This window comes from Athene noctua, chromosome 38 (genome assembly GCF_965140245.1).
Source record: "Athene noctua chromosome 38, bAthNoc1.hap1.1, whole genome shotgun sequence".
Classification (NCBI taxonomy): Eukaryota; Metazoa; Chordata; class Aves; order Strigiformes; family Strigidae; genus Athene; species Athene noctua.
In genome coordinates, this window is record NC_134074.1 from 431720 (window position 1) to 459419 (window position 27700).

A 27700-nucleotide genomic window follows, 5' to 3' on the forward strand; every position below is an offset into this window, starting at 1 on the left:
CCTTCCTCCTCCTCCTCCTCCTCCTCCTCCTCCTCCTCCTCTTCCTCCTCCTCCGCCTCCCGCGCTGCTTTTCCCTTCCCCCCCCCCCCCCCCGGCGCGCGCTTCTTTTTTTTTTTTTTTTTTTCCTCTCTTAACCCCCCCCCCACACTTTCGCCTGACCCGGAAGTTCTTTGCTTCTTCCTCTCTCTGCCCCTCCCCTCCCCTCTCTCTCTCTCTCTCTCTCTCTCTGTGTCCCTCCCTTCCTTCCTCCTCCTCTTCCTCCTCCCCGCCCCTCAGCGTCACTTCTGCTTCCGGGAGGAGAGGAAAGAAAATGGCGCCTGCGCGGGAAGCGGGAGGCGGAGGGAAAATGGCGGCGGCGCCTGAGTCACGTGATGCGGGAAGAGGCGGCGGCGCCGCCGCGCGGGGAAAATGGCGGCAACGCCTGAGTCACGTGATGCGGGAAGCGGCGCCTGAGCGAGCGCGGGGAAAATGGCGGCGGCGCCTGAGTCACGTGATTGGGGGGGGGGAAATGGCGGGAAATTGGAAAAGGAGGCGGGAAAATGGTTAATTAGGGCGGGGGGGTGTGTCGGTTAATTAGTGAGGGGGTGATTAATTAATGGGTGATTAGTGAGGGGATTAGTTAATAAGGGGGGGTAATTAATTGGTGAGGGTGGGGGGGTTAATTAGCGAGGGGGGTAATTAGTGGGGCGGTGGTTAATTGAGGGGTGATTTGTGAGGGGGTTAATAAAGGGATTAATTAGTGAGGGAGGGTAATTAGTGAAAGGTTAATTAGTCAGGGGGTGATTATTTAATGGGTTATTAGGGGATTAATTAGTGAGGGGGGTAATTAAGGGGTGATTTGTGAGGGGGTTAATTAGTTATTGAGGGAGGGTAATTAGTGAGAGGTTAATTAGACAGGGGGTGATTAATTAATGGGTGATTAGTGAGGGGATTAATTAATAAGGGGGTTAATTAGTGAGGGAGGGTAGTTAATTAGCGAGGGGGGTAATTAGTGGGGGTTAATTAAGGGGTGATTAGTGATTTGGTTAATAAGGGGGTTTAATTAGAGAGGGAGGATAATTAGCAAGGGGGTTAATTAGTGAGGGGGTGGTAAATTAGGGGTGATTTGTGAGGGGGTTAATTAATAAGGGGGTTAATTAGTGAGGGAGGGTAGTTAATTAGCGAGGAGGTTAATTAGTGGGGGGTTAATTAAGGGGTGATTAGTGAGGGGATTAATTAATAAGGGAGTTAATTAATGAGAGAGGGTATTTAATTAGCGAGGAGGTTAATTAGCGAGGGGGGATTAATTAAGGGGTGATTAGTGGGGGCTAATTAATAAAGGGGTTAATTAATTAAGGAGGGTAATTAGTGAGAGATTAATTAGTGAGGGGGTGATTAATTTAGGGGTGATTAGTTAGGGGATTAATTAATGAGGGGGGTTAATTAGTAACGGGGTGTTTAGGGGGTGATTGGTTAGGGGGTTAATTAATGAGAGGTTAATTAGTGGCGGGGGTTAATTAGTGATGGGGTTAATTAGTGATGGGGTAATTAATTGAGGGGGTGATTAGTGAGGGTGGTGATTAATTAGGGGGTTAATTAGTGAGGGGATAATTAGTGAGGGGGTTAATTAATGAGGGGTGATTAGTGAGGGGGGAAATTAATTAGAGGCTTAATGAGGGGATAATTAGGGGGGTTAATTACTGAGGGGGTTAATTAGTGACGGGGGATTAATTAGTGAGGGTGTTAATTAGTGAGGGGGTGACTAATTAAAGGGTGATTAGTGAAGGGGTTAATTAATGAAGGGGTAAATAATGAGGGAGATAAATTAGCGACGGTTAATTAATGAAGGGTGATTAATGAGGGGATTAATTAGTGATGCGGTTAATTAGTGAGGGGTGATTAGTGAGGGTGATCAATTAGGGCGTAATTAACAAGGTGATTAGTGAAAGGGGGTTTAATGAGGGGTTAATTAACGAGGGGGTTAATTAGTGAGAGAGATTAATTAACAAATGGGTTGATTGGGGGGTTAATTAAAGAGGAGGCAGTTAATGAGGGGAAGTAATGAGGGGCAATTAATGGGGAAGTTAATGAGAGGTTAATTAATAAGGGGGTAACTAACAAAGAGATTACTTAATGGCGGATAATTAATGAGGTATAATTAATGGAGATAATGAGTGAGAGTGAGTGATTAATGGGGATAACTAACGGTGGTTAATTAATGGCAGGTAAACAACGGGTTAAATAAAGGGGATAATTAATGGGGATAATTACTGGGATTAATTAATGGTGATCAATTAATGAGGGTTAATTAATTGGGGCTTAAATAAAAGAGATAATTAGAGGGGATAATTAATGGGGTTTAATTAATGTGGATAAATAATGGGGATAATTGGTGGGTGTTTAATTAACGGGGGTTAATTACTGGGGGTTAAATGATGGGAGTAATTAATGGGGTTAATTAATGGGAGATAATTTCTGGGGGGTAATTAATGGGAGATAATTAATAGGGGCTAATAAATGTGGGTTAATTAATGGGAGATAATTAATGGGGGACAGTTAATGGGGGTTAATGATGGTTAATTAAGGGGGGCTAAGGCGGTAATTAATGGATAATTAATGATAAAATATGGAGATCAGTTCGCTGGGGATAATTAATGGGGGTTAATTATTTAGGGTCCAATAATTGGGGTAATTAACGGGTAATTGATGGGGAAAATTAATGGAGATTAATGGGGGTTAATTAGTGGAGATTGTGGAAATATACGGAGATTAATTAATGGATTGCTGACTTAATTGGGATTTTATTAATGGGGGTTAATTAATGGGGTTAAATTATTGGGGATAATTAACTGGTTAATGGCTGGGAGATAATTAATAGAGATTAATTAGTGGGGGATAATTAATGGGGAATAATGGAGATTCTTGGGGATTAATTTATGAAGATTAATTAATTGGGAATAATTAATGTGATGTACTGTTAATTGGGATAATTAATGGGGAGTAATTGCTGGTAATTAATGGGGGTTAATTATTGAAGCTAAATGATTGAGGGGAGGTAATTGATTAATTGCTGGCAGGTAATTAATGGAGATTAATTAATGGATTAATAATTGGAGTAATTACTTAATAGGGGATAATTAATGGGGATAATGGAGATTAATCGTCTTAATTAATTAGACGTGAAGTAATGGGGATTGATTTATGGAGAGATCAATTAAATGGGGATAATTAATGGGAAATAAGGGGGTTAATTAATGGGGATGATTAATGAGGGACAATTACTGGAATTATTAATAGGGGTTAATTATGGGGGTCAAAAAATTGCGGGTGATTAATGGGGGTAATTGCTGCGAGGTAATTAATGGAAATTAATAATGGAGATTAATTAGTGGGGATAATTAATGGGAGTTAATTGTTGGGAGATGATTAATGAGGATTAATTAATGAAGATTAATTAGGGGATAAATAACGGGGGATAATTGACGGAGAAATTAATGGGAGATAATTAATGGGGTTAATTACCAGGGGTCTGATAATTGGGGCAATTAACAGGCAATTTTTGGGAGATAATGAATGGAGATTAATTAATGGGGGTTCATTATTTTGGGGTCCAATAATTGGGGTAATTAACGGGTAATTGATGGGGAAAATTAATGGAGATTAATTAGTGGGGGTAATTAATGGATAATCAATGGACGGTAATTGCTGGGAGATAATGGAAATTAATTAGTGGACATTAATTATGGGGCATTTATGGAAATCTGTGGAGATTAATTAATGGAGATTAATTAATACATATTAATCAATGAGGAATGATTTATGGAAATCTATGGAGATTAATTATTTTTTAATTAATTTAATTAAATTAAATTATAAGGGATGATTCCCCTAATTTTTAATTAATTTAATTACATTAATTAATGAATGTTAATTTCTCTAGTTAATTAAGAGGGGATTAATTATGGGGTGTAATTAATTGGGGTAATTGCTGAGAGATAACGGAGATTGATTAATGGAAATTAATTAATGGAGATTGAGGTTAACTAATGGAGATTGGTTGGCGATAATTAACGGGGTAATTTACAGGGTAGAGTTAATTAACGGGATAGAATTAATTAACAGGGTACAGTTAATTAATAGTGTAGAGTTAATTAATTGGGTAGAATTAACGGGGTACAGTTAATTAACAGTGTAGAGTTAATGGGGTAGAATTAACGGGGTAAAACTAATTAACAGGGTATAATTAATTACCAGGTTAGAATTAACGGGGTAGAATGAATTAACGGGGTATATTAATTAACGGGGCTAATTAGTGGGGGTTAACTAATTGGCGATAATTCTTGGCTAACACCTGGCAGAGAATGAATGGAGATTAACCAATAGCGATTAATTAGTTTGGTGCTAATTAACGAGGGATAATTAACAGGGAACGATTCATTAACGGGGAACAATCCCTACCCGTTAATTAACGGGGGGGGGGGTGTTAATTAACAACGCCCAAAACCCCCCCCCAAACCAACACCCGTCGCCCTAATTACAGACCTGGGGGGTGTGTGTGTGTGTGTTAATTAATTAATTAACTAATTAACGCCGGCCACGCCCCCTCCAATCAAAACCAAACCACTCGCTGCCGTTTTCGCCGCCATTTTTATTAAAAAAAAAAAAAAACAAACCCCGCCCCCCTCCCCCTCCCCAAGCCCCGCCCCTCCCCCCTCCCCCACCACGCCCCGCCCCCCTTCCCCCTCCCCCTCCCGCCGCCATTTTTTTTTTTTTTTTTTCTCATTTTTCCGCCATTTTTTCCTCCTTTTTTCTTAAGTTTTTGTTGGGTTTTTTTTTTTCGTTTTTTATGACACAAGACATTTTACATATTTATATAAATATCTGGGGGGGGAGGGGAGGACGACACCCCCTCCCCCCCAAAAAAAAAAAAAAAAAAAAAAAAAAAAAAATCAATCGGAATCGGAGGTTGGGGGGAGCATGGGGTCGGCCAGGAGGGGGAAGGGCGCCCTCCCCTCTTCTTCCTCTTCTTCCTCTTCCTCTTCCGGGGGGGCACGGAATGGAGGAGGGGGAGGCGGGAAAAGAGGCGCCCCGCCCGGCCCCGCCCCGCCTCCTGGTGGTGTTGGTGCTCTTCCTCCTCCTCCTCCTCCTCCTCCCATCAGCGCCACCATCTTGGCCAGGTCCAATCCTGCGGGGGGGGCGGGGAGGAAGGGCTTGGGGGAGGGGAGAGGGGGGGGGAGAAAAAAAAAAAAAATAAATCAAGGGGGGTGAGCGGGGATTGAAGTGGTGGGCGGGGCCACAAAATGGAGGACGGCGGCTCGAAATGGCGGGAAAAGGGCTTAAAATGGCGGAGGGGGGCTCGTAATGGTGGAAAGGGGAGATCAAAATGGCGGAAAGGGGTGTAAAAGGGTGGGCGGGGCCCCAAAATGGCGGGAAAGGGGCTCGAAATGGCGGGAAAGGGGCTCGAAATGGCGGGAAAGGGGCTCGAAATGGCGGGAAAGGGGCTCGAAATGGCGGGAAAGGGGCTCGAAATGGCGGGAAAGGGGAGATCGAAATGGCGGGAAAGGGGAGATCGAAATGGCGGGAAAGGGGCTCGAAATGGCGGGAAAGGGGCTCGAAATGGCGGGAAAGGGGAGATCAAAATGGCGGAGAGGGGTGTAAAAGGGTGGGCGGGGCCCCAAAATGGCGGACAGGGACCCCAAAATGGCGGGAAAGGGGCGATCAAAATGGCGGAGGGGGGTGTAAAAGGGTGGGCGGGGCCCCAAAATGGCGGGAAAGGGGCTTGAAATGGTGGAAAGGGGTGATCAAAATGGCGGAAAGGGGTGTAAAAGGGTGGGCGGGGCCCCAAAATAGTGGAGGGAAACCCAAAATGGCGGAGGGGGGGGAACAAAAAGTTGCCGGAAATGGGCTACAAAATGGCGGGAAACGGGCCCCAAAAATATGGCGGGAAACGGGGAAAAAAAAAGGCGGGAAACGGGGAAAAAAAAAGGCGGGAAACGGGGAAAAAAAAAGGCGGGAAACGGGGCAAAAAAAAAGGCGGGAAACGGGGCAAAAAAAAAGGCGGGAAACGGGGCAAAAAAAAAGGCGGGAAACGGGGCAAAAAAAAAGGCGGGAAACGGGGCAAAAAAAAAGGCGGGAAACGGGGCAAAAAAAAGGCGGGAAACGGGGCAAAAAAAAGGCGGGAAACGGGGCAAAAAAAAGGCGGGAAACGGGGCAAAAAAAAGGCGGGAAACGGGGCAAAAAAAAGGCGGGAAACGGGGCAAAAAACGGCGGGAAACGGGGCAAAAAACGGCGGGAAACGGGGCAAAAAAATGGTGGGAAACGGGGCAAAAACGGGCGGGAAATTGGGGAAAAAAATGGCGGGAAACGGGCCCCAAAATGGCGGGAAACGGGGCAAAAAATGGCGGGAAACGGGGCAAAAAATGGCGGGAAACGGGGCAAAAAACGGCGGGAAACGGGGCAAAAAACGGCGGGAAACGGGGCAAAAAAAATGGCTGGAAATGGCCCCAAAATGGCGGGAAACAGGGCAAAAAATGGCAGGAAAGTGGGCAAAAAACGGCGGGAAACGGGGCAAAAAAGGGCAAGAAACGGGGCAAAAATGGGCGGGAAATTGGGGAATAAAATGGCGGGAAACGGGCCGCAAAATGGCGGGAGACAGGGCAAAAAACGGCGGGAAACCCACAAAATGGCGGGAAACAGCCCCAAAACTGTAGGAAACAGCCCCAGAAGAGCAGGAAACAACCCCCCCCCCCCCCCCCCCCAATTTTTAGGGCAGGGGAAACCCCCGGCACCCCCAAAACCCCTCAGGCCTGAGCTCAGTGTTCCCCCCATATTTTTTGGGGGGGTCCCTCCTCCCCCCTCCACCATTTTGGGTCTCCCAGGAGGCGATTTCGGGGTGTGTGTCCCCCCCCCGCCTCCCTCCATATTTATTTTTTTTTTTTATTTTTATTTTTTTTTTACCTTTTTACGGTGCCACTTGTGCTGCTCCCGCCGCGGCTCCACAAACTGTGTGTGTGGGGGGGGCATAAAAAAAAAATCGGGGTGTCAGATTTTTTTTTGGGGGGGGGGCGCGGGGTTATTTTTTGGGGTGAAAAAAGTGTTTTTTTTTTTTTTTTCGAGGCGGCTCACCGGTAAAAATCGCGGGTCGACGGCGAAGTCGCGGCCGCTCGGAGGAAGAGGAGGAGGAGGGGGGGGCAAACGGTTTTCGGGGTCCCCCCCCGGATCTCGTAGCCCTTCCAGGCACCGTAATTCCAACTAGAAACCCCCCCAAAAAAAAACCCAAAAAAAAAGGTCAAAATTTTCCACGGGGGGAACGGCGAAAATTTTAAGGCGAAACGTTGAAATTTTAACTCACCTCCACTAATTTTTTACTGTTTTTCTTCTGGGGGGGCTCCCGGAGGGCCCCGTTGGGCACCAAACGGTGTTTTTGGAAAGTTAATTTCAATCCTTCCTCCTGTTTTGGGGAGAAAACACACACACCCCACACCCCCCCAAAAAAAAAAAAAAAAAATAATTTTTTAAATCCCCCCAAAATTTTAGGGGGACCCCCCCCCCCCCGGCCTAAAATTTTTTACTCACGTCTTTGATTTGGACCGTGAATTCTTTCTCCTCGTGGCGCAGGCGGGTGTAAGAAGGGGGGTCGGTGGTGACGGGGGGGGGTGGCAGAATTTGGGGGGCCCCCCCAGGGGGAGAATTTTCGGGGTACCCCCCCGGGGTCCCCCCAAAATCTTCCGAGGGCCACTCGCCCGACAGCACCGCCCGGCACACCAGGTCCAGTCGGCGGATCAAGGCTCGGTCCTAAAAATATTTTTTTTGGGGGGGGGGGGGGTGTAAAAAAAAAAATAAATTGGGCGATAAAAAGGTTTAGGGGACCCCCCCTGATAAATATGAAGGGGTTGGGGGGCTCCCCAAAAATTTGGGGGGGTCTAAAAGCCTCCCCCCCCCCCCCCAAAAAAATAAAAGGTTGAGTCTTTACCTTGGGCCACTCGTGGAGGTTTCGGGGGGCCGGGGGGGGCCCCGTGATGGGGGGCCCTGGGGGGGGGGGCGGTCTTGGGGACCCCCCCTCTCCGGAAATGGGGGGGGGAGACTCTTCTTCCTCTTCTTCTTCCTCTTCCTCCTCCTCCTCCTCTTCCTCTTCCTCCTCCTCTTCTTCCTCCTCGGCGCCGCACGAAGGCTCCGCACCTAAGATGGGGGCGGGGGGGGATTTTAGGGGTCCCCCCCCTCAGGATTTTGGGGTCCCCCGTGAAGATTTTAGGGGGATCCACCAAAAATTTCAGCGGGAGGGGGGGGGGGGTGTCCCATCAAAATTTTGGGCTCCTCCCCGATCCTGGGGTCCCCAATAAGATTTTGGGGGATCCTCCAAAAAAATTTGGGGTCCCCCATGAGGATTTGGGGGAGTCCTACAAGAATTTTGGGGTCCCACCAAGATTTTTCCGGGGGCCCCAGCAGGATTTTTGGGGGGTTTCCACCAGAAAAAAGTTTCTTCCGAGGATTGAGAAGGTCCTGGAAGGGTTTTGAAGATCCCACGTTAATTTTGGAAGAGTCCCCTCCAAAGATTTTGGGGTCCCCTCAGGACTTTTTGGGGTCCCCTCAGGATTTTTGAGGTCCCCGAAGGATTTTTTTGGGGTCCCCTCAGAAATTTTGGGGGGTTCCAACAGGATTTTTGGCTTTTTCTGCCAAAAAAACCCCTTTATTCAAAAATTGAGAAGGTCCTAGAAGGTTTCTAAAGGTCCAACCACAACTAGAAGCTCCTACAAGGAATTTCAGGGGTTCCCCCCAGGATTTTGGGGTCCTACAATGATTTTTGGGGGGTTCTCCCAAAATTTTTGGGGTCCCCCCGGGCTTTTGGGGGGATTTCAGCCAGTAAAATCCTTCTCTCGAGGATTGAGAAGGTCCTAGAAGGTTTCTGAAGGTCCAACCACAACTAGAAGCTCCTACAAGGAATTTCGGGGGTTCCCCCCAGGATTTTGGGGTCCTACAATGATTTTTGGGGGGTTCTCCCAAGATTTTTGGGGTCCCCCCGGGATTTTGGGGGGATTTCAGCCAGTAAAATCCTTCTCTCGAGGATTGAGAAGGTCCTAGAAGGTCAAACCACAACTAGAAGCTCCTACAAAGAATTTTAGGGATTCCCCCCAGGATTTTGGGGTCCCCCCAAGATTCTGGGGTCCTGCAAGAATTTTTGGGGGTTCCCTCCCAGAATTTTGGGGTCCTGCCACGATTTTGGGGTCCCCTACCATAATTTTGGGGGGAGTTTCCACCAAAAAAAAAAAAAAAAAAAAAATCTTCCTTCAAGGATCGACAAGATCCTAGAAAGATTTTTTTTTTGAGGGGGTTCCCTGGAGGATTTTTTGGGGGGTTCCCTGGAGGATTTTTTTGGGGGGTTCCCTGGAGGATTTAAAGGTCCCATCCATATTTTTGGGGGGATCCCCCTGAGCTTTTTGGGGGCCTCTTTTCCATCCCTCACCCCTGTCCTCCTCGCTGTCCTCTTCGCAAGACGACGACTCCGACCCGGAAGCCGACAACTTCTCCAACTCCGAATCCTCATCCTCGGTGGGCGGTACCAAAGCCACCGATTGGCCCAAAAGATTTGGAGGCGCCGTCGGTGACGTCACGGGCAACGGCGGCGGCGGCGGAGGCGGCGGCGTCCCCCCGACGTCGGCTTGTGCCCGGAGATACCTCCACCTCGCCGCGGCGAATGAAAACTCCGGATCGCCCAAAATGGCCGTTTCGGGATGAGCCAATCCGTGACGGGCTGCTCCTCGCAGAAGTTCGCCATCGTGGTGACCTCGTTGCCACCACGGCGGGAGGTCGGGGCCCGGCGGGGGACACAGAGCCAGGCGGGCGGGGAGCAGCGGGTGCCTCAGCACTTGCTCCCGGACGAGGCGCAGGAGGGACAAACGGCGAAGGCCGCGAGAGGCTCGACCGGCCGAGATGGGTGAGACGGGGATGGAAGGGTCGGGGGGCTCTGGGGAGAAGAATTGGGGGGTGGGGAGGGGGGAAAAATGGTGAGGGAGGGCGGTGGTGGTGATGGGGGGGCGGGAATTGGACCTTTGGGGGGCGTCAACAGCGTTGGGTTGGTCAACGGGGCCTTTGGGGTGGTCAACTGGGACTCGGGGGGGGTCAACTGGGGCTCGGGGGGGGTCAACACCACTGTTGGGCTAGTCAACACTGTTGGGTTGGTCAACTGGGCCTTTGGGGGGGTCAACTGGGGCTCGGGGGGGGGTCAACTGGGGCTCGGGGGGGGGTCAACACCATTGTTAGGCTAGTCAACACTGTTGGGTTGGTCAACTTGACCGTTGGGGTGGTCAATTGGAGCTCTGGGGGGGTCAACTGGGCCTCTGGGGGGGTCAACACTATCCTTGGCGTGGTCAACACTGTTGGGTTGGTCAACTGGCTCTTTGGGTTGGTCAACTGGGTCTTTAGATTGGCCAGTTGGGTCTTTAGGATGGTCAACTGGGGCTTTGGGTTGGGTCAACTGGGGCTCTGGGGGGGGTCAACACTGTTGGGTTGGTCAACGTGACCGTTGGGTTGGTCAACTTGACCCCCCAGTTCATCAAGCCAAGGTGATGCCAACACCCCAGAGTCTGACACCCCATGGAGAAGCCCCCAACCCAACGGAGGGGCCCCCAACCCAACGGAGGGACCCCACCCAACAAAGATCCCCCCAACCCAACAAAGAGCCCCCCAACCCAACAAAGAGCCCCCCAACCCAACAAAGAGCCCCCCAACCCAACAAAGAGCCCCCCAACCCCATCCCAGATCTCCTCAACCCCCCCCCGCGAAGCTCCTCAACACCCTTGGGCCCCCCACCCCCAATCATCACGGGGTCTCCCGTGTGTGTGTCCCCCAAAAAAATTTGGGGTGTCCCCCCGTACCGTCTCCGGGGGCGGGCGGCAGGCGGCAAACCTGCCGGCACATGGCGACGAAACCGTGGAAGAACTTGGTGAGGTTCTCGTCCGTCTTCTTCTCCAAACGGGCCAGAGCTCGGAACCGCCCCCACCGGAACCGCCCGCCCTCGGGGTCAAACTCCACCCCAAAACTTGAGGCCACCCGGTAAAAATCGGCTTGTTCCCGACGGGTCCATCTGCGCCCCAAAAATAAATTAAAAAAAAAAAAATAACGGTTAGGAGGGGTACGCACACCTAAAAAAAATTAAATTCCGGAGGGTGAAATGGCGGAAGGGAGGAGGCGGGGTCAACAGAATCAAGATGGCGCGTTCCTACGCCACAAAAAAAGTATTTATGGGGTGTCTGTACCCCAACAATAAGAATTTTGGGGTGTCTGTGCCTCAAAAATGTGAATTTTGGGAGTTCTGAACCCCAAAAATCCTAAAATGGAGGGTCGGCGCCTCAAAATGGCGGAAGGGAGGAGGCTGGGTCAACAGAACCAAGATGGCAGGTTCCTACACCCCAAAAAAATTATTTATGGGGTGTCTATACCCCAAAAATAAGAATTTTGGGGTGTCTGTGCCTCAAAAATGTGAATTTTGGGAGTTCTGAACCCCAAAAATCCTAAAATGGAGGGTCGGCGCCTCAAAATGGCGGAAGGGAGGAGGCTGGGTCAACAGAATCAAGATGGCGGGTTCCTGCGCCCTAAAAAAAGTATTTATGGGGTGTCTGTACCCCAAAAATAAGAGTTTTGGGGTGTCTGTGCCTCAAAAATGTGAATTTTGGGAGTTGTGAACCCCAAAAATCCTAAAATGGAGGGTCGGCGCCTCAAAATGGCGGAAGGGAGGAGGCTGGGTCAGCAGAACCAAGATGGCGGGTTAGTGCACCCCAAAAAAATTATTTATGGGGTGTCTGTACCCCAAAAATAAGAATTTTGGGGTGTCTGAACGCAAAAAATGTGAATTCTGGGAGTTGTGAACCCCAAAAATCCTAAAATGGAGGGTCGGCGCCTCAAAATGGCGGAAGGGAGGAGGCTGGGTCAGCAGAACCAAGATGGCGGGTTAGTGCACCCCAAAAAAATTATTTATGGGGTGTCTGTACCCCAAAAATAAGAATTTTGGGGTGTCTGAACGCAAAAAATGTGAATTCTGGGAGTTGTGAACCCCAAAAATCCTAAAATGGAGGGTCGGCGCCTCAAAATGGCGGAAGGGAGGAGGCTGGGTCAGCAGAACCAAGATGGCGGGTTAGTGCACCCCAAAAAAATTATTTATGGGGTGTCTGTACCCCAAAAATAAGAATTTTGGGGTGTCTGAACGCAAAAAATGTGAATTCTGGGAGTTGTGAAGCCCAAATATCCTAAAATGGAGGGTTGGCGCCTCAAAATGGCGGAAGGGAGGAGGCTGGGTCAGCAGAACCAAGATGGCGGGTTAGTGCACCCCAAAAAAATTATTTATGGGGTGTCTGTACCCCAAAAATAAGAATTTTGGGGTGTCTGTGCCTCAAAAATGTGAATTTTGGGAGTTCTGAACCCCAAAAATCCTAAAATGGAGGGTCGGCGCCTCAAAATGGCGGAAGGGAGGAGGCTGGGTCAGCAGAACCAAGATGGCGGGTTAGTGCACCCCAAAAAAATTATTTATGGGGTGTCTGTACCCCAAAAATAAGAATTTTGGGGTGTCTGAACGCAAAAAATGTGAATTCTGGGAGTTGTGAACCCCAAAAATCCTAAAATGGAGGGTCGGCGCCTCAAAATGGCGGAAGGGAGGAGGCTGGGTCAGCAGAACCAAGATGGCGGGTTAGTGCACCCCAAAAAAATTATTTATGGGGTGTCTGTACCCCAAAAATAAGAATTTTGGGGTGTCTGAACGCAAAAAATGTGAATTCTGGGAGTTGTGAAGCCCAAATATCCTAAAATGGAGGGTTGGCGCCTCAAAATGGCGGAAGGGAGGAGGCTGGGTCAGCAGAACCAAGATGGCGGGTTAGTGCACCCCAAAAAAATTATTTATGGGGTGTCTGTACCCCAAAAATAAGAATTTTGGGGTGTCTGTGCCTCAAAAATGTGAATTTTGGGAGTTCTGAACCCCAAAAATCCTAAAATGGAGGGTCGGCGCCTCAAAATGGCGGAAGGGAGGAGGCTGGGTCAGCTGAACCAAGATGGCGGGTTCGTGCACCCCAAAAAAAGTATTTATGGGGTGTCTGTACCCCAAAAATAAGAGTTTTGGGGTGTCTGAACCCAAAAAAAGTGAATTCTGGGAGTTGTGAACCCCAAAATAACAGAAATGGGGCCCAGGAACCCCCAAAAAATCCCGAACTGGCGCTTCCACAGCAGCTCCCGGCCCCCCAAAACTGACCCACGGGCACCCAGCACCCCAAAACTCGCTCTCAAGGCACCCCAGCACCCCAAAAATAATTTCCAAGGCACCCCAGCACCCCAAAACTGACCCCACAGGCTCCCAGCACCCCAAAATTTGTTTTCAAGGCACCTCAGCGCCCCAAAAATGACTTTCAACGTATCCCAGCACCCCAAAACTCATTTTTATGAGCTCCCAGCACCCCAAAACTCATTCCCAAGGCACCCAATCCCCCAAAACTCATTTTTACAATCACCCAGCACCCCAAAACTCACTTCCCAGGCACCTCAGCCCCCCAAAACTCATTTTTATGAGCCCTCAGCCCCCCAAAACTCATTCCCAAGGCACCTCAGCCCCCCAAAACTCATTTTTATGAGCCCTCAGCCCCCCAAAACTCATTTCCAAGGCCCCCAATCCCCCAAAACTCATTCCCAAGGCACCTCAGCACCCCAAAACTCATTCCCAAGGCCCCCAATCCCCCAAAACTCATTCCCAAGGCACCTCAGCCCCCCAAAACTCATTTTCCAGGCGCCCTGTCCCCTCAAACTCATTTTTATGAGCCCCCAATCCCCCAAAACTCATTTCCCAGGCACCTCAGCCCCCCAAATCTCATTCCCAAGGCCCCCAATCCCCCAAAACTCATTTCCCAGGCACCTCAGCCCCCCAAATCTCATTCCCAAGGCCCCCAATCCCCCAAAACTCATTTCCCAGGCACCTCAGCCCCCCAAAACTCATTCCCAAGGCCCCCAATCCCCCAAAACTCACTTTCAAGGCACCCCGTCCCCCCAAAACTCATTCCCAAGGCACCCAATCCCCCAAAACTCATTTTTATGAACCCCCAATCCCCCAAAACTCATTTTTATGAGCCCCCAATCCCCCAAAACTCATTTTTATGAGCCCCCAATCCCCCAAAACTCATTCCCAAGGCCCCCAATCCCCCAAAACTCATTTTCAAGGCACCTCAGCCCCCCAAAACTCATTTTTATGAGCCCCCAATCCCCCAAAACTCATTTTTATGAACCCCCAATCCCCCAAAACTAATTTCCAAGGCCCCCAATCCCCCAAAACTCATTTTTATGAGCTCCCAGCACCCCAAAACTCATTTCCAAGGCACCTCAGCCCCCCAAAACTCACTTTCCAGGCACCCAATCCCCCAAAACTCATTTTTATGAGCTCCCAGCACCCCAAAACTCATTTCCAAGGCACCTCAGCCCCCCAAAACTCACTTTCCAGGCACCCAATCCCCCAAAACTCATTTTTATGAGCCCTCAGCCCCCCAAAACTCACTTTCCAGGCACCTCAGCCCCCCAAAACTCATTTTTATGAGCTCCCAGCACCCCAAAAATCATTCCCAAGGCCCCCAATCCCCCAAAACTCATTCCCAAGGCACCTCAGCCCCCCAAAACTCATTTTTATGAACCCCCAATCCCCCAAAACTCATTTTTATGAACCCCCAATCCCCCAAAACTCATTTTTATGAGCCCCCAATCCCCCAAAACTCATTCCCAAGGCCCCCAATCCCCCAAAACTCATTTTCAAGGCACCTCAGCCCCCCAAAACTCATTTTTATGAGCCCCCAATCCCCCAAAACTCATTTTCAAGGTCCCCAATCCCCCAAAACTCATTCCCAAGGCCCCCAATCCCCCAAAACTCATTCCCAAGGCACCTCAGCCCCCCAAAACTCATTTTTATGAGCCCCCAATCCCCCAAAACTCATTTTTATGAGCCCCCAATCCCCCAAAACTCATTTTCAAGGTCCCCAATCCCCCAAAACTCATTTTTATGAGCCCCCAATCCCCCAAAACTCATTTTTATGAACCCCCAATCCCCCAAAACTCATTTTTATGAACCCCCAATCCCCCAAAACTCATTTTCAAGGCCCCCAATCCCCCAAAACTCATTTCCAAGGCACCTCAGCCCCCCAAAACTCATTCCCAAGGCCCCCAATCCCCCAAAACTCACTTCCAATGTATCCCAGCCCCCCAAAACTCATTCCCAGGCACCTCAGCCCCCTCAACTCATTCCCGAGGCCCCCCAATCGCCCCCAAAACCCCCTTCCCGCGTTCCTCCTCACCTCTGCTGCTTCTCCCTCCTGGCCATCTCCTTGAGTTTGCAGGCGGCTTCGCAGCGTCGGCGCCGTCGGTCTCCTCGTTCGGCCGCCTCGGCCCGCAGCTGCTCCCGCTGGTAGGAGCGCTGGCAGGCCGCGATCAGGCGCCGCAGACGGGCCGTCAGCACCGAGCCCGCTGGCCACAGGGGCTGCCCGGCCTGAGGGGGCTGGCCTGCTGCGGGGGGGGCAAACGTGCGGCGTGGAGGGAGCCGGGGGTCGGGGAGGAAGGGGGGAGCTCCTACGCGGTTTTTCTACGAGGGGGGTTACGGGGGGATGGCGGGGCCCTAGGGGGTCGTGGTGAGGTTCGGGAGGGGGCCCTGGGGGGGTCTCATGGGTTTCTGGGGGTCTCTGGGGGGGGCGTATGGGTCTCTGGGGGTCTCTGGGGGTCTCTGGGGGGGCGTATGGGTCTCTGGGGGTCTCTGGGGGGGCCGTATGGGTCTCTGGGGGTCTCTGGGGGTCTCTGGGGGGGGTGTATGGGTCTCTGGGGGTCTCTGGGGGTCTCTGGGGGGGGCGTATGGGTCTCTGGGGGTCTCTGGGGGTCTCTGGGGGTCTCTGGGGGGGGTGTATGGGTCTCTGGGGGTCTCTGGGGGGTCCCTATGGGTCTCTGGGGGTCTCTAGGGGGGCCGTATGGGTCTCTGGGGGTCTCTGGGGGGGGCGTATGGGTCTCTGGGGGTCTCTGGGGGGGGCGTATGGGTCTCTGGGGGTCTCTGGGGGTCTCTGGGGGGGGTGTATGGGTCTCTGGGGGTCTCTGGGGGGGCGTATGGGTCTCTGGGGGTCTCTGGGGGGGGCGTATGGGTCTCTGGGGGTCTCTGGGGGGGGTGTATGGGTCTCTGGGGGTCTCTGGGGGGGCGTATGGGTCTCTGGGGGTCTCTGGGGGGGCCGTATGGGTCTCTGGGGGTCTCTGGGGGTCTCTGGGGGGGGTGTATGGGTCTCTGGGGGTCTCTGGGGGGTCCCTATGGGTCTCTGGGGGTCTCTAGGGGGGCCGTATGGGTCTCTGGGGGTCTCTGGGGGTCTCTGGGGGGGGCGTATGGGTCTCTGGGGGTCTCTAGGGGGGCCGTATGGGTCTCTGGGGGTCTCTGGGGGGGGCGTATGGGTCTCTGGGGGTCTCTAGGGGGGCCGTATGGGTCTCTGGGGGTCTCTAGGGGTCTCTGGGGGGGGCGTATGGGTCTCTGGGGGTCTCTGGGGGGGGCATATGGGTCTCTGGGGGTCTCTGGGGGGGGCGTATGGGTCTCTGGGGGTCTCTGGGGGGGGCGTATGGGTCTCTGGGGGTCTCTGGGGGGGGCGTATGGGTCTTTGGGGGTCTCTGGGGGGGGCGTATGGGTCTCTGGGGGTCTCTGGGGGGGGCGTATGGGTCTCTGGGGGTCTCTGGGGGGGCCATATAGGTCTCTGGGGGTCTCTAGGGGGGCCGTATAGGTCTCTGGGGGTCTCTAGGGGAACCCTACGGGTCGCTTGGGGGTCCCTATGGGTCTCCTGGGGGTCACTGGAAGTTTCTTGGGGGTCCCTAGGGGTCGCTTGGGGGTCCCCGTGGGTTTCTTGGGGTCCCTACACATCTTCTCGGGGTCCATACAGATATTGTGGGGGTCCCACAGACCTTTCAGGGTCCCTATAGACACTCCGGGGGTCCCTACGTGTGTTTTTTGGGGTCCCTATAGTCCTTCTTGGGGTCCCTGCAAATATTTTAGGGGTCCCTATAGACATTTTGGAGTCTCTACAATATTTTTGGGGCCCCTATAGATATTTTGGGGGTCCCACAGACCTTTTAGGGTCCCTATAGACCTTCTTGGGGTCCCTATTGGTATTTTGGGGGTCCCACAGACCTTTTAGGGTCCCTATAGATATTTTGGGGGTCCCATATGTCTCTTGGGGTCCCTATAGACCTTCTTGGGGTCCCATATATGTCCTGGGGTCCCTATAGGTATTTTTGGGGTCCCTATAGACATTTTGGGGGTCCCCTATATCTCATGGGGTCCCTATAGACATTTTGGGGGTCCCTATAGACCTTCTTGGGGTCCCTATAGATATTTTGGGGGTCCCACAGACATTTTGGGGGTCCCATATGTCTCTTGTGGTCCCTATAGACCTTCTTGGGGTCCCCTATAGACCTTCTTGGGGTCCCTATAGACATTTTGGGGGTCCCTATAGACATTTTGGGGTCCCATATATCTCTTGGGGTCCCTATAAATATTTTGGGGGGCCCACATATCTCCTGGGGTCCCTATAGACATTTTGGGGGTCCCTATAGATCTCTTGGGGTCCCTATAGACCTTCTTGGGGTCCCTATAGACCTTCTTGGGGTCCCACATATCTCCTGAGGTCCCTATAGATCTCTTGGGGTCCCTATAGACATTTTGGGGGTCCCTATAGACATTTTGGGGGTCCCTATAGATATTTTGGGGGGCCCACATATCTCCTGGGGTCCCTATAGACCTTCTTGGGGTCCCTATAGACATTTTGGGGGTCCCATATATCTCCTGGGGTCCCTATAGATATTTTGGGGGTCCCATATATCTCTTGGGGTCCCTATAGACCTTCTTGGGGTCCCTATAGACATTTTGGGGGTCCCTATAGACATTTTGGGGGTCCCTATAGACATTTTGGGGGTCCCATATATCTCTTGGGGTCCCTATAGATATTTTGGGGGTCCCACATATCTCCTGAGGTCCCTATAGATCTCTTGGGGTCCCTATACACATTTTGGGGGTCCCTATAGACATTTTGGGGGTCCCTATACACATTTTGGGGGTCCCATATATCTCTTAGGGTCCCTATAGACATTTTGGGGGTCCCCTATATCTCCAGGGGTCCCTACAGACATTTTGGGGGTCCCCTATATCTCCAGGGGTCCCTACAGACATTTTGGGGGTCCCCCACATCTCCCAAGGCCCCTCTAAATATTTTAGGGATCCCTACACATCTTTTGGGGGTCCCCTATGGGGCAGGACCCTACCGAACCCCCTATAGGGGACCCCCCAAACACCCCCCCCCCCCCCTCTCTCCAGCCCCCCCAAATTTTTTACCTTCATCCCCGTCCACCACCGAGATCTCCTCGTCCAGCAGCATCAAGGGGTCGGCCTAGAATTAAGGGGGGGGGGGAAGGTTTTAGGGTACCCCTAGGGCCCCCCAAATTTTAGGGGGGGTTCTATAGGGGGTGAGAACCTATAGATAAGGGGGGGGGGCCCCCCAATTTTTTTTTTTTTACCTCTTCGTCCGTTTCTTTAGCCGTCCCGGCGAGGGGTTTGTACTCGGGGTCTTCGCAATCTTTATCGAAATCCACGCTGGGAAATCGAGGGAAAAAATGAAAAAAATGGGGTTCGGGGGGGGTCCCCCCAAATTTTAAACCCTCCCTGGGGTAAAAATAATCCCCCCCCAAACCCCCAAAAATAAAGGGGTGACTCAGACTTTTGAGGTTCAACTCAGCCCGGCCCTGCAGCCGGTCGGTATTAGCATGGCGTGGTCATCACCGGCACCCCAAAATTTATATTTTTTTGGGGGGGACACACACACACACACACCCCGAAATTAAAGGAGGGGGGTCCCCGAAATTAAAAAAAAAGGGGGGACGGTCCCGGAAATGGAGGGAGAAGCAGGGGGGGGCGGAAAAAAAAAAAAAAAAAAAAAAAAGGGTGAGGGGAAAGTTCCAAAAAGGGGTTTGGGGGACTCTAAAAAAGGGTAAAAGACCCCAAAAAGGGGATGGGGAACCCCAAAACAGGACAAAGTACCCCAAAAAAAAGGACGGGGCACCCCAAAAAGGGATAAAGCACCCCAAAAAGGGATAAAGCACCCCAAAAAGGGGATGGGGAGCCCTAAAAAGGGGATGGGGAGCCCTAAAAAGGGGATGGGGAGCCCTAAAAAGGGGATGGGGAGCCCTAAAAAGGGGTAAAACACCCAAAAAAAGGGATAAAACACCCCAAAAAGGGATAAAACACCCCAAAAAGGGATAAAACACCCCAAAAAGGGTATGGGGAGCCCTAAAAAAGGGATAAAGAACCCCAAAAACGGGATAAAGAACCCCAAAAACGGGATAAAACACCCCAAAAAGGGTATGGGGAGCCCTAAAAAGGGATAAAGCACCCCAAAAAGGGATAAAGCACCCCAAAAAGGGATAAAGCACCCCAAAAAGGGATAAAGCACCCCAAAAAGGGGATGGGGAGCCCTAAAAAGGGGTAAAACACCCAAAAAAAGGGATAAAACACCCCAAAAAGGGATAAAACACCCCAAAAAGGGTATGGGGAGCCCTAAAAAGGGATAAAGAACCCCAAAAACGGGATAAAGAACCCCAAAAACGGGATAAAACACCCCAAAAACGGGATAAAACACCCCAAAAAGGGATAAAGCACCCCAAAAAGGGATAAAGCACCCCAAAAAGGGGATGGGGAGCCCTAAAAAGGGGTAAAACACCCAAAAAAAGGGATAAAACACCCCAAAAAGGGATAAAGCACCCCAAAAAGGGATGAAACACCCCAAAAAGGGATGAAACACCCCAAAAAGGGTATGGGGAGCCCTAAAAAGGGATAAAGCACCCCAAAAACAGGCCAAAATACCCCAAAAACGGGATGGGGCACCCCAAAAAGGGGATGGGGCACCCCAAAAAGGGGATGGGGCACCCCAAAACAGGCCAAAATACCCCGAAACTGGGATGGGGAACCCTAAAAAGGGCCAAAACACCCCAAAAAGGGGATGGGGAACCCCAAAATCTCCTAAAGAGGAGATGGGGGCACCCCAAAACATCCCAAAATGGGGCTGAAGTCCCCCAAAACAGCCCTAAACACCCCAAAAATGGGTTGGGGTACCCCAAAAGAAGCTGGAGAACCCCCAAATCTCCTAAAGTGAGGCTGGGGCACCCCAAAACACCCCAAAGAGGGGCCGGGGCACCCCAAAACGGGACTGGGGCACCCCAAAAAACCCCAAAGAGGGGCCGGGGCACCCCAAAACACCCCGAAGAGGGACTGGGGCACACCAAAACACCCCAAAGAGGGGCCGGGGCACCCCAAAACACCCCGAAGAGAAGGCGGGGCACCCCAAAACACCCCAAAGAGGGACTAGGGCACACCAAAACACCCCAAAGAGGGGCCGGGGCACCCCAAAAAGAGGCTGGGGCACCCCAAAACACCCCAAAGAGGACTGGGGCACCCCAAAACACCCCAAAGAGGGGCCGGGGCACCCCAAAACACCCCAAAGAGGCTGGGGCACCCCAAAACACCCCAAAGAGGACTGGGGCACCCCAAAAAGAGGCTGGGGCACCCCAAAACACCCCAAAGAGGGGCCGGGGCACCCCAAAAAGGGACTGGGGCACCCCAAAACACCCCGAAGAGGACTGGGGCACCCCAAAACACCCCAAAGAGGGGCCGGGGCACCCCAACACACCCCAAAAGAGAGGCCGGGGCACCCCAAAAAGGGTCTGGGGCACCCCAAAACACCCCAAAGAGGAGCCGGGGCACCCCAAAAAGGGGTAGAAGCCGTCCCCCAAAACGGTCAGAACCCCCCAAAAAAGGGTCGAAACCCCCCAAAAAAGGGTCAAAACCCCCAAAAAAAGGGTCAAACCCTTAAAAAAAGGGTCGAAACCCCCCAAAAAAGGGTCGAAACTCCCCAATAAAGATCCGGAACCCCCCAAATTCAGGGCTGGGGGTCCCCCAAAACTCACCCTTCGCCGACATCCAGGCGCTGTTCGGCAGCGATCGCCTTCTCGTCGGGGCGGCCGGCCTTCTCCAAGAAGCAGAGCGCGGGGTCGGCGCGCATCGTGTTGTACTTTTCGTAGCCTTTTTCGCCCCAAAAAACCCCACGATAAAAAAAAATAAAGGGGTACGACCCCGTCACGGGTCTAATTCTGGCGGATTTCGGCCCAAAAATGGTTTTTTTTTGATTATTTTTTACACGCACACCCCTCTCTCCCAGCCCCGCCGGGGTCTCACCGTGTTTGAAGACGCCGATGAGGAGGGATTTGTCGGCTTCGGCGTCCCACCACGAGGTCGGCACCTCCAGTTGCTCCACCAGTGGGAACCAGATGTCGACGTCGCTGGTTTTTTGGGGGGAGATCGAGGGGGTGACACCCCCCCCAAAAAAAAAAAAAAAAGAAGACCCCGACTTATGGTAAGAGTACGGAATCGGGGAGGGGGGGAGCACAAGGAGAGGTTGGAGGAGGTCGAAGAGGTCTTGGAGGACCTCAAGTTGGGGTTTGGAGAACCACAAGACACCCCAAGGCGGGCTTGGAGGACCCCAACACACTCAAATGGTCTTGGAGAACCTCAAGGATCCCCCAAAAGGGTCTAGAGCACCCCAAGACGCCCCAAAGAAGTCTTGGAGAACCTCAAAGAGGTCTTGGAGGACCCCAAGATCCACCAAAGAGGTCTTGGAGGACCTCAAGTTGGGTCTTGGAGAACCCCAAGACACCCCAAGGCGGGCTTGGAGGACCCCAAAACACTCAAGAGGTCTTGGAGAACCTCAAGGATCCCCCAAAAGGGTCTAGAGCACCCCAAGACGCTCCAAAGAGGTCTTGGAGAACCTCAAAGAGGTCTTGGAGCACCCCAAGATAGTCAAGAGATCTTGGAGAACCTCAAGTTGGGTCTTGGAGAACCCCAAGACACCCCAAGGCGGGCTTGGAGTACCTCAAAGAGGTCTTAGAGGACCCCAAGACACCCCAAAGACATCTTGGAGGACCCCAAAACAGTCAAAAAGTCTTGGAGAACCTCAAGGATCCCCCAAAAGGGTCTAGAGCACCCCAAGACGCCCCCAAAGAGGTCTTGGAGAACCTCAAAGAGGTCTTGGAGCACCCCAAGATCCACCAAAGAGGTCTTGGAGGACCCCAAGACAGTCAAGAGATCTTGGAGAACCTCAAGTTGGGTCTTGGAGAACCCCAAGACACCCCAAGGCGGGCTTGGAGGACCCCAAAACACTCAAGAGGTCCTGGAGAACCTCAAGAAGGTCTTGGAGAACCTCAAAGAAGGTCTTGGAGAACCTCAAAGAAGGTCTTGGAGAACCTCAAAGAAGGTCTTGGAGAACCCCAAGATACCCCAAAGAGGTCTTGGAGGACCTCAAAGAGGTCTTAGAGGACCCCAAGACACCCCAAAGACATCTTGGAGGACCCCAAAACAGTCAAAAAGTCTTGGAGAACCTCAAGGATCCCCCAAAAGGGTCTAGAGCACCCCAAGACGCCCCCAAAGAGGTCTTGGAGAACCTCAAAGAGGTCTTGGAGCACGCCAAGATCCACCAAAGAGGTCTTGGAGGACCCCAAGACAGTCAAGAGATCTTGGAGAACCTCAAGTTGGGTCTTGGAGAACCCCAAGACACCCCAAGGCGGGCTTGGAGGACCCCAAAACACTCAAGAGGTCCTGGAGAACCTCAAGAAGGTCTTGGAGAACCTCAAAGAGGGTCTTGAGGCACCCCAAGATACCCCAAAGAGATCTTGGAGGACCCCAACACACTCAATAGGTCTTGGAGAACCTCAAGGATCCCCCAAAAGGGTCTAGAGCACCCCAAGACACCCCAAAGAGGTCTTGGAGGACCTCAAAGAGGTCTTGGAGGACCCCAAGACACCCCAAAGCGGTCTTGGAGGACCCCAAGATCCACCAAAGAGGTCTTGGAGGACCTCAAGTTGGGTCTTGGAGAACCCCAAGACACCCCAAGGCGGGCTTGGAGGACCCCAAAACACTCAAGAGGTCTTGGAGAACCTCAAGGATCCCCCAAAAGGGTCTAGAGCACCCCAAGATCCACCAAAGAGGTCTTGGAGGACCCCAAGATCCACCAAAGAGGTCTTGGAGGACCCCAAGATCCACCAAAGAGGTCTTGGAGGACCCCAAGATCCACCAAAGAGGTCTTGGAGGACCCCAAGATCCACCAAAGAGGTCTTGGAGGACCCCAAGATCCACCAAAGAGGTCTTGGAGGACCCCAAGATCCACCAAAGAGGTCTTGGAGGACCCCAAGATCCACCAAAGAGGTCTTGGAGGACCTCAAGTTGGGTCTTGGAGAACCCCAAGACACCCCAAGGCGGGCTTGGAGGACCCCAAAACACTCAAGAGGTCCTGGAGAACCTCAAGAAGGTCTTGGAGAACCCCAAGATACCCCAAAGAGGTCTTGGAGGACCTCAAAGAGGTCTTAGAGGACCCCAAGACACCCCAAAGACATCTTGGAGGACCCCAAAACAGTCAAAAAGTCTTGGAGAACCTCAAGGATCCCCCAAAAGGGTCTAGAGCACCCCAAGACGCCCCCAAAGAGGTCTTGGAGAACCTCAAAGAGGTCTTGGAGCACGCCAAGATCCACCAAAGAGGTCTTGGAGGACCCCAAGACAGTCAAGAGATCTTGGAGAACCTCAAGTTGGGTCTTGGAGAACCCCAAGACACCCCAAGGCGGGCTTGGAGGACCCCAAAACACTCAAGAGGTCTTGGAGAACCTCAAGAAGGTCTTGGAGAACCTCAAAGAGGGTCTTGAGGCACCCCAAGATACCCCAAAGAGATCTTGGAGGACCCCAAAACACTCAAGAGGTCTTGGAGAACCTCAAGGATCCCCCAAAAGGGTCTTGGAGCACCCCAAGACATCCCAAAACCATCTTGGAGCACCCCAAGACACTCAAGATGTCTTGGAGAACCTCAAAGAGGTTCTTGGAGCACCCCAAGATACCCCAAAGAAGTCTTGGAGGACCCCAAAACACTCAAGAGGTCTTGGAGAACCTCAAGGATCCCCCAAAAGGGTCTAGAGCACCCCAAGACACCCCAAAGAGGTCTTGGAGGACCCCAAGACACCCCAAAGAGGTCTTGGAGAACCTCAAAGAGGTCTTGGAGGACCCCAAGTTACCCCAAAGCGGTCTTGGGGCAGCTCAAACCACCCCGAAGAAGATCTGGAGCGCCCCAAGGAGATCTTAGAGCCCCTCAAAAGCCCCCCGAGATGTTCCGGAGCACCCCAAATCACACCCCCCCCCCCCCCAACTCTGCGAAGCTCCGTGGAACCTCCGGAAAAAACTTCTCCAGACTCACCCAGCCAGCGCCCCCGCCAGGACCTTCTCAGCCTGGTCACCAATCACCTCCTGGCGCAGGTAGTAGAGCATCCTCACCCGCAGGAGAACCCTGGGAGAAGAGAAGTCAACGTCAGAAAAAAAAATTTAAAAAAAAAAAAATTAAAAAAAAAAAACCAAAACACAACACCGAGAAGATTTTAAAAAAAAAAAAAAAAAAAAAAAAAAAAGAACCGCACGAGAAAAATAAAAAAAAAAATTAAAAAGAATAGGATTAGAAAAAAAAGATTATTTAAAAAAAAACGCGAGACGATTTAAAAAAAAACCAGAGATTTAAAAAAAAACGCGAGACGATTTAAAAAAAAACAGAGAAGATTTAAAAAAAAACACGAGACGATTTAAAAAAAACCAGAGAAGATTTAAAAAAAAACGCGAGACGATTTAAAAAAAAACAGAGAAGATTTAAAAAAAAAAATTTAAACAAAAAACGAGATTTAAAAAAAAAATTTAAACAAAAAACGAGATTTAAAAAAAAAATTTAAACAAAAAACGAGATTTAAAAAAAAAATTTAAACAAAAAACGAGATTTAAAAAAAAAAGTTAAACAAAAAACGAGATTTAAAAAAAAAAATTTAAACAAAAAACGAGATTCAAAAAAAAAAATTTAAACAAAAAACGAGATTCAAAAAAAAAATTTAAACAAAAAACGAGATTTAAAAAAAACGCCAGGAGATTTAAAAAAACCCCATGAGATTTAAACAAAAAACCGCGAGAAGATTTAAACAAAAAACCGCGAGAAGATTTAAACAAAAAACCGCGAGAAGATTTAAACAAAAAACCGCGAGAAGATTTAAACAAAAAACCGCGAGGAGATTTAAACAAAAAACCGCGAGATTTAAACAAAAAAAATCGCGAGATTTAAATAAAAAACCTGAATATTTAAATAAAAAAACATGAGAAGATTTAAATAAAAAAACATGAGACTTAAAAAAAAGAGAAGGTTGAAATTAGAAAACACAAGGAGATTTAAATAAAAAAACCCGAAAATATTTGAAAAAAAAACCGAGAACATTTGAATAAAAAAACACGAAAATATTTGAATAAAAAAACCCAAAAATATTTGAATAAAAAAACCCAAAAATATTTGAATAAAAAAACCCGAAAATATTTGAATAAAAAAACCCGAAAATATTTGAATAAAAAAACCCGAAAATATTTGAATAAAAAAACCCGAAAATATTTGAATAAAAAAACCCGAAAATATTTGAATAAAAAAACCCGAAAATATTTGAATAAAAAAACCCGAAAATATTTGAATAAAAAAACCCGAAAATATTTGAATAAAAACCCGAGAATATTTGAATAAAAACCCGAGAATATTTGAATAAAAACCCGAAAATATTTGAAAACCCAAAAATATTTGAATAAAAACCCCGAGAATATTTGAATAAAAACCTGAGAATATTTGAATAAAAACCCAAAAATATTTGAATAAAAACCCAAAAATATTTGAATAAAAACCCAAAAATATTTGAATAAAAACCCAAAAATATTTGAATAAAAACCCAAAAATATTTGAATAAAACCCCGAAAATATTTTAATAAAAACCCGAGAACATTTGAATAAAAACCCGAGAATATTTGAATAAAAACCCGAAAATATTTGAATAAAAACCCGAGAATATTTGAATAAAAACCCGAGAATATTTGAATAAAAACCCGAAAATATTTGAATAAAAACCCAAAAATATTTGAATAAAAACCCAAAAATATTTGAATAAAAACCCGAGAATATTTGAATAAAAACCCGAGAATATTTGAATAAAAACCCGAGAATATTTGAATAAAAACCCAAAAATATTTGAATAAAAACCCAAAAATATTTGAATAAAACCACCGACAATATTTGAATAAAAACCCAAGAATATTTGAATTAAAAACCCGAAAATATTTGAATAAAAACCCGAGAATATTTAAATAAAAACCCACGAGATTTAAATAAAAAACCAGCAGAAAATTTCAATTAAAAAACCACAACATTTAAATTCAAAAAAAAAAGGAGAAGTTTTAAATAAAATACCTGAATATTTAAACAAAAAAACACCAGAAGATTTAAAGAAACCCCCCAGGCCCGTTTAAGGCCCCCGAGGCCGTTTAAAGCCCCCCCAGGCCCGTTTAAGGCCCCCCGAGGCCCGTTTAAAGCCCCCCCAGGCCCGTTTAAAGCCCCCCCAGGCCCGTTTAAAGCCCCCCAGGCCCGTTTAAGGCCCCCCGAGGCCCGTTTAAGGCCCCCCCCGAGGCCGTTTAAAGGCCCCCCGAGGCCGTTTAAAGGCCCCCCGAGGCCCGTTTAAGGCCCCCCCCGAGGCCGTTTAAAGGCCCCCAGGCCCGTTTAAGGCCCCCCCGAGGCCGTTTAAGGCCCCCCGAGGCCCATTTAAAGGCCCCCGAGGCCCGTTTAAAGGCCCCCAGGCCCGTTTAAAGGCCCCCAGGCCCGTTTAAGGCCCCCCGAGGCCGTTTAAAGGCCCCCCCGAGGCCGTTTAAGGCCCCCCCGAGGCCGTTTAAAGGCCCCCCGAGGCCGTTTAAGGCCCCCCGAGCCCGTTTAAGGCCCCCCCAGGCCCGTTTAAGGCCCCCCCGAGGCCCGTTTAAGGCCCCCCCGAGGCCCGTTTAAGGCCCCCCCCCGAGCGGGACTCGCGCGCGCGGCCCGCACTTGTTGCAGTGGTGCTGGAGGTGGCGGCGGTAGCTCTCGTCCTGCAGCAGCGCCTCGGGGTCGTAGCGGCGGATCCACTCGGCCCTGGGCGGGCCCGAGGCGCCCGGCGCCTTCGCCCGTCTGCCCTTGCGGCCCCGCGGCACCGGGAGAGACAGCCCTGCGGCGGGAGGAGGCCTCGCGTCAGGGCGCGGCCACGCCCGGCCACGCCCGGCCGCGCCCGCGGAGCACATCGGGAATTAAGGGTTCAAACAAGGAACGGAGTCGTCTTAGAGCTTTCATCCGCGGAGGGGAAGTTTTCAAAAAATGTGAAAATTTTAATGAAAGAAATGGAATCATTCTTAATTTTTTCAATAAATAAACTTAAAATTTTAAAGCGTTTGAAAATTTTAATGAAGTAAATGGAACCGTTTTTAATTTTTTAAATAAATAAGCTTAAAATTCTAAATAATTTGAAAATTTTAATGAAAGAAATGGAATCATTCTTAATTTTTTCAATAAATAAACTTAAAATTTTAAAGCGTTTGAAAATTTTAATGAAGTAAATGGAACCGTTTTTAATTTTTTAAATAAATAAGCTTAAAATTCTAAATAATTTGAAAATTTTAATGAAAGAAATGGAATCATTCTTAATTTTTTCAATAAATAAACTTAAAATTTTCAAGCGTTTGAAAATTTTAATGAAGTAAATGGAACCGTTTTTAATTTTTTAAATAAATAAGCTTGAAATTCTAAATAATTTG

The 27700-nt window shown here is 49.8% G+C and overlaps 1 protein-coding gene across 1 annotated transcript in view; it reads right to left on the reverse strand.

Moving 5' to 3' along the window:
- Positions 1 to 4767: 4767 nt before the first annotated feature.
- The window catches only part of CHD8 (chromodomain helicase DNA binding protein 8), a 60243-nt gene continuing 37310 nt past the window's right edge, over positions 4768 to 27700 (reverse strand). The window contains exons 22-36 of the mRNA XM_074931039.1: positions 26961 to 27117; positions 24282 to 24371; positions 21227 to 21330; positions 20959 to 21073; positions 18517 to 18592; positions 18335 to 18389; positions 15285 to 15492; positions 10851 to 11059; positions 9440 to 9940; positions 7952 to 8157; positions 7555 to 7773; positions 7331 to 7429; positions 7105 to 7230; positions 6937 to 6981; positions 4768 to 5189 (exon numbers count right to left, since the gene is read on the reverse strand). Of these exons, the coding sequence (XP_074787140.1) occupies positions 4929 to 5189; positions 6937 to 6981; positions 7105 to 7230; positions 7331 to 7429; positions 7555 to 7773; positions 7952 to 8157; positions 9440 to 9940; positions 10851 to 11059; positions 15285 to 15492; positions 18335 to 18389; positions 18517 to 18592; positions 20959 to 21073; positions 21227 to 21330; positions 24282 to 24371; positions 26961 to 27117 (2471 nt within the window). The 3' untranslated portion in view covers positions 4768 to 4928. The remainder of the gene's footprint in view (positions 5190 to 6936; positions 6982 to 7104; positions 7231 to 7330; positions 7430 to 7554; positions 7774 to 7951; positions 8158 to 9439; positions 9941 to 10850; positions 11060 to 15284; positions 15493 to 18334; positions 18390 to 18516; positions 18593 to 20958; positions 21074 to 21226; positions 21331 to 24281; positions 24372 to 26960; positions 27118 to 27700) is intronic.